This window comes from Magnolia sinica, chromosome 1 (assembly GCF_029962835.1).
Source record: "Magnolia sinica isolate HGM2019 chromosome 1, MsV1, whole genome shotgun sequence".
Lineage (NCBI taxonomy): Eukaryota > Viridiplantae > Streptophyta > Magnoliopsida > Magnoliales > Magnoliaceae > Magnolia > Magnolia sinica.
Window position 1 is genome coordinate 128,832,473 of NC_080573.1, and position 11,123 is coordinate 128,843,595.

Consider the following 11,123-nt stretch of genomic DNA (forward strand, 5'->3'; position numbering starts at 1 on the left):
TTATTTCCGGTGCAATGTCACATGTCATTTCTCAATTGACTATTTCAAAAAGGCTCTAAAATTGGGTAGAATGATCATGTAGGTCACATCATAGCAAATAATTTCTAACAACTAATTAATAACAAAATACAATATATCAATTGGATAATCTTTTATGAGTTAATCCGGTTGGATGCCACATAAACTTGGTAGACCATAATTTATAAGTCCAACCAGCTAAACTAGAGACCTTTTTAAAATACACTTTGGATACAAGGGTGCAACTTGGGATCCGAGTCAACATGACCTCAAGACTAGAACCATGCACCCCACCCTACTCCAATTCCAACCCAAGGTGCCCAACCCAAACCAATCCCAGAGTCCTCCATTCCCAACCCAGCCTAACCGGCCCAACCTTTTTATTCTTCTCCTGTTAGCTTGTTAGTACACCCATGGTCAGTTCACACTTCACTGTTAGCCACCCCTACTAGGGAATTGATACCAGGACCTCAGTGTTGCGACGAGGTATCTTTCACTCAGTCTACCACTTGAGCTATGGATCAAGGTTTAGCCGGCCCAACCTGGCTCAAATATATGTGATTATTCCTTAACTCAACATAACTCAAATCTGAATTTGATCAACTCATATCCTGACGGAGTTCAAATCAGGTTAATGTTTTTAAACCCAAACCCAACCAGATAAAGTCAAAAACCTGATCCATCCCAACCCAAAATCATGTCGATGGAAACCCAAGCTACAGATCTAATTGAATAGTTGCATGACTATCTTTGCAAGTAAAAATGCTTTTTCTCCTAGAATTGGTGTGTGAATAATAATGTAGCAAATGGGTGGGCCAAGCACTAAACATGTCCAAGTCCAGACAACTAAACATGTCCAAGTCCAGACAACGTTGTAAGGACCTGAATTGAGATCCGGCCCATCCCTTGCTAGGCTCTGGCCCGGCCTGTTTCACCTTTTACTTTATTTATTATTATTTTTTTTTTTCAAAGAAAAAACTTTTATTCCGAAACAAAAACTGATAGGGGCACTAGCACTATCAGAGACGGCCCCACGCAAAGCATAAAAAAGTTATTGAGTCGAGTATCGGGACCATCCCTCAGGGAAGTGGATTCGCTACACCCCCGCCACCAACCCAGGGGCTGATGGTTGGTGCTCTGTGGGCTCTATCATGATGTATGTGTTTCATCCATTCTGTTCATCCAAATTTACAGTTCATTTTAGGGCTTGATTCCAGAAATGAGAGGGATATAAACCTCAGGTGGGCCACAACACAGGAAAACAACAGTAATTGGATATCCACCATTAAAATCCTCCTAAGGCTTACTGTACTGTTTATTTGACATCCAATCTGTTGATTAGATAATACAGACCCAGATGAAGGGAAAAAACAAAGATCAGCTTGATCCAAAACTTTTTTAGCCTCCAAAAGGTTTTTCATGGTGGAAGCTCATTCAACACTGTTTTTTGTAACATGGTCCGTTTGGTTTTGGAATATACCTTATTTTTTGTCTCGTACCATAAAATGATCTGGAAAAATATATAGGCGGAGTGAATGAAACATATACATCATGGTGGGGTGCATAGAGAACCCACCACCAACCATTGGATAGTGACAAGGTCAGTAGCTAGATGGCTACTAAAGTGACATCACCAAGCTTAAGTTATGTGGACCTCTCCATGATGCATGTGTTGTATCCATACCGTCCAACCATTTTTAGAAATCATTTTATGGCATTACAAAAAGAATAAAATAGATCTAAATTTCAAGCGGACCCACCACAGAAAACTGTGGGAGCAGTCACACCCACCGTTGAAACATTTACAGGGCCCACCATGATGTATTTTTGAGATCCAACTTATTCATAAGTTAGCATAGAGATGGATGAATTGAAAACAAAAATATCAGCTTGATTGGAAACTACCGTAACCCCTGAGAAGTTTTGAACGGTGGATGTCACTGTCCCCACTATTTTCTATGGTGGGGTCAGCTTGAACTTTAGATCTATCCCATTCTCTCTGTAATGCCTAAAACTATCCTGAAAAATGGTTGGACGGTATGAATATAACACACGCATTATGGTGGGTCCACGGCTTGGTGACGTCAATTCAGCAGCGATTTGGCTACTGGCATTGTCAGTATTCCATCCGCGCCCCCTTGGGCCTACGGCCTGTCATCAATTGGTGCGGATTAGCTACTGACAGGTTGGGTAGCGAGACTCGAAATTGAAGTGATGCCACCAAGTCTAGTGGGGCCACCGTGATGCATGTTTTGTATCCACACCTTGCATCCATGTGGAGAGTTAATTCTAAGGCAATATACGAAGAAAGAGTTAAATCCAAAGCTCCATTGGACGCAGCATGGAAGAAAGTGGGGACAGTGACTGCCATCATTAAAAACTTCTAAAAGTCATAAAAGTTTTTGGTCAACCTAATGTTTGTGTTTTCCTTTATTTTACGTATTTTTCAACTTTTGAACAGCTTGGGTTTCAAATAAACATTATGGTGAGCCTTAGAATAGTTTCAATGGTAGGAATCACTCCCCGCTGTTTTCTGCGGTGGGATCCACTAAATCTTTTTATTTACCTCGTTTTTGAATCATGCCCTAAATTGATATTTCAAAATGGATGTACCGTGTGAATACAACGTATATATCATAATGGGCCCACAGAACTTGGTGACGTCACTTCAGTAGCCAACTCGCTACACAAACTGTCAGTATCTAATCCGCGTCCGACAGTGCCCAAATCCGGCCCTATATAAACCAGCGACGCGTTCGCAACAATAGGCAGTTCTGCGAAGTCAAAGAAAGATACCGAAAAGCAAGAACTCCCTTGCTTAACAAAATGACAAAAACACCCTCCATCCTTCTCCCCGGCTTACCCCTCATCTTCCTCCTCCTCCTCGCTCTACCCTTCCAAGCGAAATGCCAAACCCAAACACAAGATCAACAACTCCAAATCCTCCTCCAAATCAAACGAGACTGGAAAGACCCTCCTTCTCTCATCCACTGGACAAATTCATCCACCGTCCATCACTGCAGCTGGAAAGAAGTCATTTGCACCAACGGCTCTGTCACGGGGCTATCTCTGGGGGAGAAAAATCTCACTGTTGAAATACCTCCAGCCATCTGCTCCCTCCAAAACCTCACCTTTCTCAACCTCACATGGAATTTCATACCCGGCCCTTTTCCCACTTCTCTCTACAACTGCATCAATCTCCGATTCCTAGATCTCTCCCAGAACTACTTCGTCGGAATTCTCCCCTCCGACATCGACCGCCTCTCTGCGTCCCTCGACTCCCTCTTTCTCTACGGCAACAACTTCTCGGGTCAGATCCCGCCGTCGATCGGCCGGTTGTCTTCCCTCATCGATCTCGAGCTCCACCAGAATCTCTTCAACGGCTCTCTCCCTCCCGAAATAGGCGATCTCCCAAATCTCGAATATCTTTACCTCGCGTATCTCTCTGCCGCTCCTCCGATGAGGATTCCGACGGAGTTCGGGAAGTTGAAGAAGCTGAAATTCCTGTGGATCAGGCGATCAAATCTCGTTGGAGATTTACCGAGTTCGCTGCTGAATCTGACGGATCTCGAGCATCTTGATCTTGCCGAGAATGATCTGACCGGAGAAATCCCGAGGGATCTGTTAAAGCTGAAGAAATTGAAGTACGTGTATCTGTTTGCTAACAAATTCTCGGGAGAAATTCCAAGACCGGTCGAAGCTTTGAACCTCACGGAGTTCGATGTCTCCATAAATCAGCTAACGGGAACAATACCGGAAGATTTTGGAAAATTGCAGAAGCTGCAGATCCTGTTCTTGTATTTCAATCAATTATCTGGAGAAATCCCAGTGAGCATCGGACGGATTCAGTCGCTGTCCGACATCCGCATCTATAACAATAGTTTCACGGGAGTTCTGCCGCCAGATTTGGGATTATATTCGAACCTGGAGAATTTCGAGGTCTCGACTAATAGGTTTTCTGGCGGATTGCCCGAAAATCTGTGCCGGGCGGGACTTCTGTACGGGCTGATCGTTTTTGAGAACAATCTGACCGGAAATGTGCCGGAATGGCTCGGGAATTGCAGTAGCTTGATGAGTGTGCAGCTCCACAAGAACAGATTTTCCGGCGGGATTCCAGCGGGGCTGTGGTCTTCGGAGAATCTAGAGTCATTGAGGATCACCGATAACTTATTTTCCGGTAATCTTCCAGAGAAATTGGGGAAAAGTGTGTCCCGAATCGAGATAAGCAACAACCAGTTCTCGGGAGGAATTCCGTCCAGGATCTCCGACTCGGTGAATCTGACGGTTTTCAAGGCGAGCAACAACCGATTTTCTGGTTCGATTCCCTCGAGCTTGACGGAGCTGACTGAGCTCCAGACGCTTCTACTCGACGGAAACATGATCTCCGGCGAGATTCCGTCTCGGATTGTCTCTTGGAAGTCTCTCATCGTTCTGAATCTCAGCAGAAACCAACTCACCGGAAAAATCCCGTCAGCAATCGGATTGATGCCTGTCCTCAACAGCCTCGACCTGTCGAGAAACTCACTTTCCGGCGAAATTCCGCCGGAACTGGGCCAGCTGCGGCTCAGCGATCTCAACCTTTCCTCCAACCGGCTAACCGGGAAGGTCCCCGGCCAGCTGGACAGCGCAGCGTACGATACCAGCTTCTTAAACAATCCTGGCCTGTGCGCAGCTAACCCCTCGCTAATCCTCAGATCGTGCGTCCTCGAATCCAGAGATTCCGGCAAAATATCGTCCCGATTCCTCGCCGTGATCCTAGTCATCGCTGGGTTAGTCAGCCTGGCCGCTGGCCTGTTCTCGCTCTTCGTGATACGAGACTACCAGAAGAGAAAGCACGACCGAGATCTTGCCATGTGGAAGCTGACCTCATTCCAGCGGTTAGATTTCACCGAGGTAAACGTCCTACACGGTCTGACAGAGAACAATCTGATAGGAAGCGGCGGATCGGGGAAAGTTTACCGAATTGCACTCGGAAACCGCTCGGGAGAAGTCGTTGCCGTTAAGAAGATTTGGAACACTAGAAGCCTAGACGCGAAATTAGAGAAGGAATTCCAATCCGAGATTGAGATTTTGGGAAGAGTTCGGCATTCCAACATCGTCAAATTGCTCTGCTGCATCTCGAGCGAGGATTCGAAGCTGCTGGTCTACGAGTACATGGAGAACGGTAGTTTAGACCGTTGGCTCCATGGGAAGAGAAACGAGAGGTGGGCAACGGGCTCGAACCAAGTCGCTGATGGGGGGCTTGATTGGCCCACAAGGCTCCGCATTGCGGTCGGAGCTGCTCAGGGGCTATGCTACATGCACCATTCTTCTTCCCCGCCCATCATCCACCGCGACGTCAAGTCCAGCAACATCTTGCTCGATTCTGATTTCAAAGCCAGGATTGCTGATTTCGGGCTGGCTAGGATGCTGGTCAAGCACGGTGAGCCGGAGTCGGTTTCAGCCGTCGCTGGCTCTTTCGGGTACATTGCTCCAGGTGAGACTAATTCTTCTATCTATGATCATCTGACTTTGTGTAGTCAGTGGAGTGGAACCAACTGTTTGATCGATGTATTCTTAGTTAGAACACTGATCGAACGGTAGTGTGACATATGGAAATGGTTGCCCACTGATTCTACCTCCTAGATCAATGGATTGCATGTGGGACTTAATCCATATGCAGAATAGGCCCACGAAACTGTTTGTGCATGGGATATGGCGATCAGGGGTTCAGATAGTGTATCTAGATGAGACACCGCTATAGAAGACGGATAAGAATACCAGAATTCTTTTAAAGCTTAGGATCTTCCTTTCCTATACACCCTTTCTGCAACTCAAAAGATGGGACTCAAATTCTACCGTGGTGTAGGATCGGGGACGCAGCACTCTTATATAGAGTATGTAGAGAGAGAGTTTGAAACCCATCACAACTCTCTTCCACTTTCCACATTGTAGCATCCTAGTTCAACTCAAATTGCTATCTGCGTAAGACAGCTATAACATTCTAACCCTAGTATGCAGATAGACTGCACAGCGCATCACCTGAAGTGGGGCCCACTGGTTAACTTAATCTCATAGTCCAACTGATAGGACAATCCAGATCGTTGATCAGTAAGGCCCAATATATAGAGTTCTTACATTCTCCCACTTGGGCTTCATTGAGCAACACCAATGATTATCATATAGAATAATGTTGAAAAGTAAGTTTTGATTTTTTTTTTTTTTAAAAGAAAACATCCAAATGGTTAACCAAAAAAACAGTTGGACAGTATGAGTAATGCTATTCAATCTGGTCCATCAAGATAGTCAGTGTCGAAATACGGTAGTCATCACAACATTTAATTTAGGCGAAGTGAGTTTAAGCGCAATCACAAATACTTTCAATCTTAACAACATAGATAAGGAAATAGGCAATGAGGTATAAGGATTACACACTTTAGTGTGATAATATGTGTTTATCCTTAAGAGGTCCTGAAGCTTTTACCTGTCTCCAACGAGACAAGACTGGAGTTCTACTTACTCAAAATTTACATATATATATATATATATATATATATATATATAGAGAGAGAGAGAGAGAGAGAGAGAGAGAGAGAGAGAGAAGTAGAAATAAAGCTTTATATCAAAATCATCCAAACAAACTATATAAAACGAGATTTCTAAGTGTCTATGAAAAATCAAAGTACGTTCAACTCCTACTAACTAAAAACATCTATGGGATCAATGACTCCCATGGATGTTACATGCTCCTGAAATGACGTGATAGGGAGCTCTTTAGTGAGCGGATCTGCAATCATCTACTTAATGCCGATGAATTCCACAGACACTTGATGATTCTGAACTTTTTCATTTACAATAAGATATTTAATGTCGATATGCCTTGACCTTGACGAATGCTTGTTGTTACTAGAGAAGGAAATAGCAGCCGAATTATCGTAAAATATTCTCAATGGCTTCGGGATATGCTCCAGTACCCGCAAACTTGAGAAGAAACTCTGTAACCATAGTGCTTGATTAGATGCCTCATGGCAGGCAATAAATTCAGCTTCCATAGTGAATGAGGCTGTGTTAAATTGTTTCACGCTTTTCCACGACACAGCTCCTTCCACCATCATGGAGATGTATCCTGAAGTAGACTTCTTAGTATTAGCGCGGCCTGTGAAGTCTACATCTTAATATCCAATCGACTCCAATTGATCAAATTTTCTGTATGTGAGTCAGAAGTCTTTCGTTCTCTGAAGATACCGTAGCACTTTCTTTGCAGCTATCCAATGTTGCATTCCTAGATTAGATAGATATCTTCCCAACATTCCAGTGATAAAGGCAATGTCCGGTCGTGTACAGACTTGAGTATACATGATGCTTCTTACTACTGATGCGTACAGAAATTCTTTCATTCGATTCTTTTCTAAATCATTCTTTGGACACTGAAAGAAACCAAATTTGCCGCCCTTCACAATGGGCGACTTTCCTGAAGCACAATTTTGCATGTCATACCTTTCGAGTACCCTAGTAATATAGGCCCTCTGTGATAGGCTAAGCAGTCCAAGTGTTCTGTCACAGCGAATCTCAATGCCAATGACGTAAGAAGCTTCACCAAGATCTTTCATTTCAAATCTTTGAGATAAGAACTTCTTGGTGTCGCTCAACATCCTGATATCACTGCTAGCTAATAGAATGTCATCAACATACAAAATCATCATTATGAGCTTACTCCCACTAGTTTTAATGTAGATACATTCATCAACAGTGTTTTCTATAAAGACGTATGAGGAAATTACTTCATGAAACTTTAGATACCACTGTCGCGATGCCTGTTTCAACCCATAGATGGACTTCTTAAGTCTGCAAACCAAATGTTCTAAGCCAGTAGCTATAAAACCTTCGGGCTACAACATGTACACATTCACATTCAGATCTCCATTGAGAAATGCAATCTTTACATCCATCTGATGTAACTCTAAATTCATATGAGCTACAAGAACCATTATGATCCTGAATGAGTCTTTTTTGGATACTGGTGAAAAAGTCTCCTTAAAATCAATGCCCTTACGTTGGTTAAAACCCTTGGCAACAAGTCGGGTTTTATACCTTTCGACATTATCCCTAGAGTCCCTTTTGGTTTTAAATATCTATTTAGAACCAATCGGCCTTATTTCAGTAGATAACTCTATAAGATCTCATACTTTATTGTCCTGTATGGATTTCAACTCATCTTTCATGGCATCAAACCAACGAGAATGATCAATATTTTGTTTGACCTGTGTAAAGGATTCAAGATCCTTTTCCACCCATGTTAAAGTCGTGCTCCTGTAGGTATACGATGTAATCGTCTCGATTTACAGGTCTTCTCTCTTTCAGATTTTCTCAATGGTTCAGTTTGTTGGGTCTGATATTGATTTTTCTCATCAGTGGTTTGTATATCAGGTTTCATATGGTGCTCTACAGTGACTGCAGAATCGACTATATCATTAATGTCCACGTGATCTGGATTAACTATGAGAGGAGTTACAGTCCTTTGTTTCTCAAATACAAAATTTCTTATGTTCGTGCTCCCACTGTTTTCAGTGTCCTCAATGAATCTGGCATTCTCAGTCTCAACAATCCTGATAGAGTGGGAAGGACAGTAAAATCGATAGCCTTTTAATCTTTCTAGGTATCTAATAAAGAAACAACTTACAGTTCTAGGATCAAGCTTCTTCTCATGCGGGTTATAAACTTTGGCCTCAACAGAATAACCCCACACATGTAGATATCAGCATCGCCAGAGGTACGATATAAAATTCATCCACAATACTGATTATTGGGGTAGAAATCCCTAATCCTTGGATCTGGATTAGGGGTTTATGCATCTGAAAACCCACAATCTGGGATTTGGGATTCGGAAACCCTAATGGATGAATCTGGATTTAGGTTTCGAAATCAAAAATCCCCTAATCTCTTTTCGAAACTGAAATCCCCAAGATATTTTTCTGATTCGGGGATTCAAACCTGAAAACCCTAGTTTTTCTCAATTTGGGGATTCAAATCTGAAATCCCTAATTTTATTTCGAAATTCGAAATCCCAATTTGCCTGATTTGGGAATTCGAAAATATGATTATGAATTTGAATATCTAATGGATGAATCTGAACCTGATCATCCATGCCTCTGCATAGTGTCTCTGATACCAACTGTGGGACTTAATTTATATGCGGAATAGGCTCACGGATCTGTCTGTGCATAGGATATGGCAATCAGGAGTTCAGATAGCGTACCTAGATGAGATACCACCATGGAAGCCGGATAAGAATACCAGAATACCAGAATTCCTATAGAGCTTAGGATCTTCTTTTCCTTCACACCCTTTCTGCAACTCAAAAAATGGGACTCGAATTCTGTCGTGGTATAGGATCGGAGACCCAGCTCTCTTATATAGAGTTTGTGGAGAGAGAGTTTGAAACCTATCACAACTCTCTCTCCCACGCTCCACATTTTAGTATCCTAGTTCAACTCAAATTGTTGTCTGCGTAAGACAGCTATAGCATTCCAGCCCTAGTACACAAAGCTGCGCAAATAAACTGTGTAGCGCATCACCTGAAATGGGGCCCACTGGTTAACTCAATCCCATAGTCCAACTGATAGGACAATTTAGACCGTTGATCAGTAATGCCCACTATATAGAGTTCTTACACTGCATCCATTTCCATCCCTCCAATCATCGTTTATAACCTGAAAATGGAACCAATGGAGTGGACCCAACTGTTCGATTGACAGATAATCGGCGGCCAGAACACTGATCGAACAGTGTATGATTCTTTGAAATGGTAGCCCACTGATTCGACAGTCTAGATCAATGGCATATGCATCCATTTCCATCCTTGCAAGCATTGACGATTTTCGAATTTCATTTGATTACAGAGCACGCATACACGACCAGAGTAAACGAGAAGTGCGATGTCTACAGCTTTGGAGTGGTTCTGCTGGAGCTAGCTACGGGCAGGGAAGCCAGCAATGGCAATGGCCAAACCTGCCTTGCAGAGTGGGTGTGGCGTCATTTCCAAGATGGAAACTCCATCGAAGATGCCCTCGATGAGGAGGTCAGAGAACCGGCTTACTTGGAGGAAATGGGCACTGTCCTCAAGCTGGGACTCATATGCACCAGTACCTTACCTTCTACTAGGCCTTCGATGAAGGATGTGTTGCAGATCCTCCTTCGATACAGCCCATTGCAAACCTTTGGAAGTAAGAAAGTCAATAGCGAGTTCGACGTGGCCCCCCTCTTGCACGCTACTGATCTCATGTCAAGGAACAACAACAGTAACAAGAGATCATTGGAGGACGACAGCGATGATGATGTAGCGTGCAACGTGTGATGGCTACGCGTGTGTGGAACCGTGGCCATTCATAAGAAGGGGACACCGATAATATGCTCTGACCAAAAATTCAGGGGGCCAGGCAAGTTCGCTGGTCAGTTGGGCCATGAACGGAAGGAGTAGAAACGCTCGGCTAGAAAAATGGGGGCCCAAAATGTACATATTCAGTGTTGACGTGATGATGAATGGACCAACCTGATTTTTGGGGGGCAGGTGATGGTATCGTGGGAGTGCACCAACTGAATAATGGGCGGGATCTCAGACAATTGTGCTGAGAATATAGTCTAGTGGACAGAGAAGTGTAAGCATGTGATGGCGTGATTTCCAAGGAATAATGAGATTAGCAAGATGGTTCACAATCATGCAAGATATCTCCTTAATCCGGTTTATGATGTGATATCAGAGTATATTTACCAATTTTGTATTTACCAATAATCATAAAGAAAAATGAAAAATACTTTTCCCTAATTTCCACTTCTCCTCGGAGTTGGTTTTTGTTCTTTTTTTTTTTTCAATTCTCTTGCACTCCTTTTAACAGCTGCTAGTCAACACTGAGGTGTTGGTATCCATTCCCTAGAGGAGGTGGCTAACAGTGAAGTGTGAACTGACAGACACTGGGTGTACTAACAAGCTAACCGAGGAAAAAAAAATCACGCAATTTATGGCTGAATTCATGAAGAAGAATACAGCAGCATTGGATTTCTGAAAGCTTCGTTTTATGGTGGTAATGGCCACCACTGTTATTGATATGGGCATTAGCCATAAATGGCCG

The 11,123-nt window shown here is 43.2% G+C and overlaps 1 protein-coding gene across 1 annotated transcript; it reads left to right on the forward strand.

Annotated features, from left to right (window-relative positions):
- The first annotated feature begins 2,769 nt into the window (after positions 1-2,769).
- Positions 2,770-10,713, forward strand: LOC131258231 (receptor-like protein kinase HSL1). Its single transcript, XM_058259406.1, has 2 exons — positions 2,770-5,494; positions 9,897-10,713. Exons 1-2 carry the CDS (start codon positions 2,845-2,847, stop codon positions 10,349-10,351), a joined length of 3,105 nt encoding a protein of 1,034 aa, XP_058115389.1. The 5' UTR covers positions 2,770-2,844; the 3' UTR covers positions 10,352-10,713.
- Positions 10,714-11,123: the final 410 nt, after the last annotated feature.

Excerpts from the sequence above, each read along its gene's own strand:
- LOC131258231 (XM_058259406.1), top strand. The coding sequence starts at position 2,845 with ATGACAAAAACACCCTCCATCCTTCTCCCCGGCTTACCCCTCATCTTC. Across the intron at positions 5,495-9,896 it reads TTTCGGGTACATTGCTCCAG|AGCACGCATACACGACCAGA; the intron begins GTGAGACTAATT and ends ATTTGATTACAG.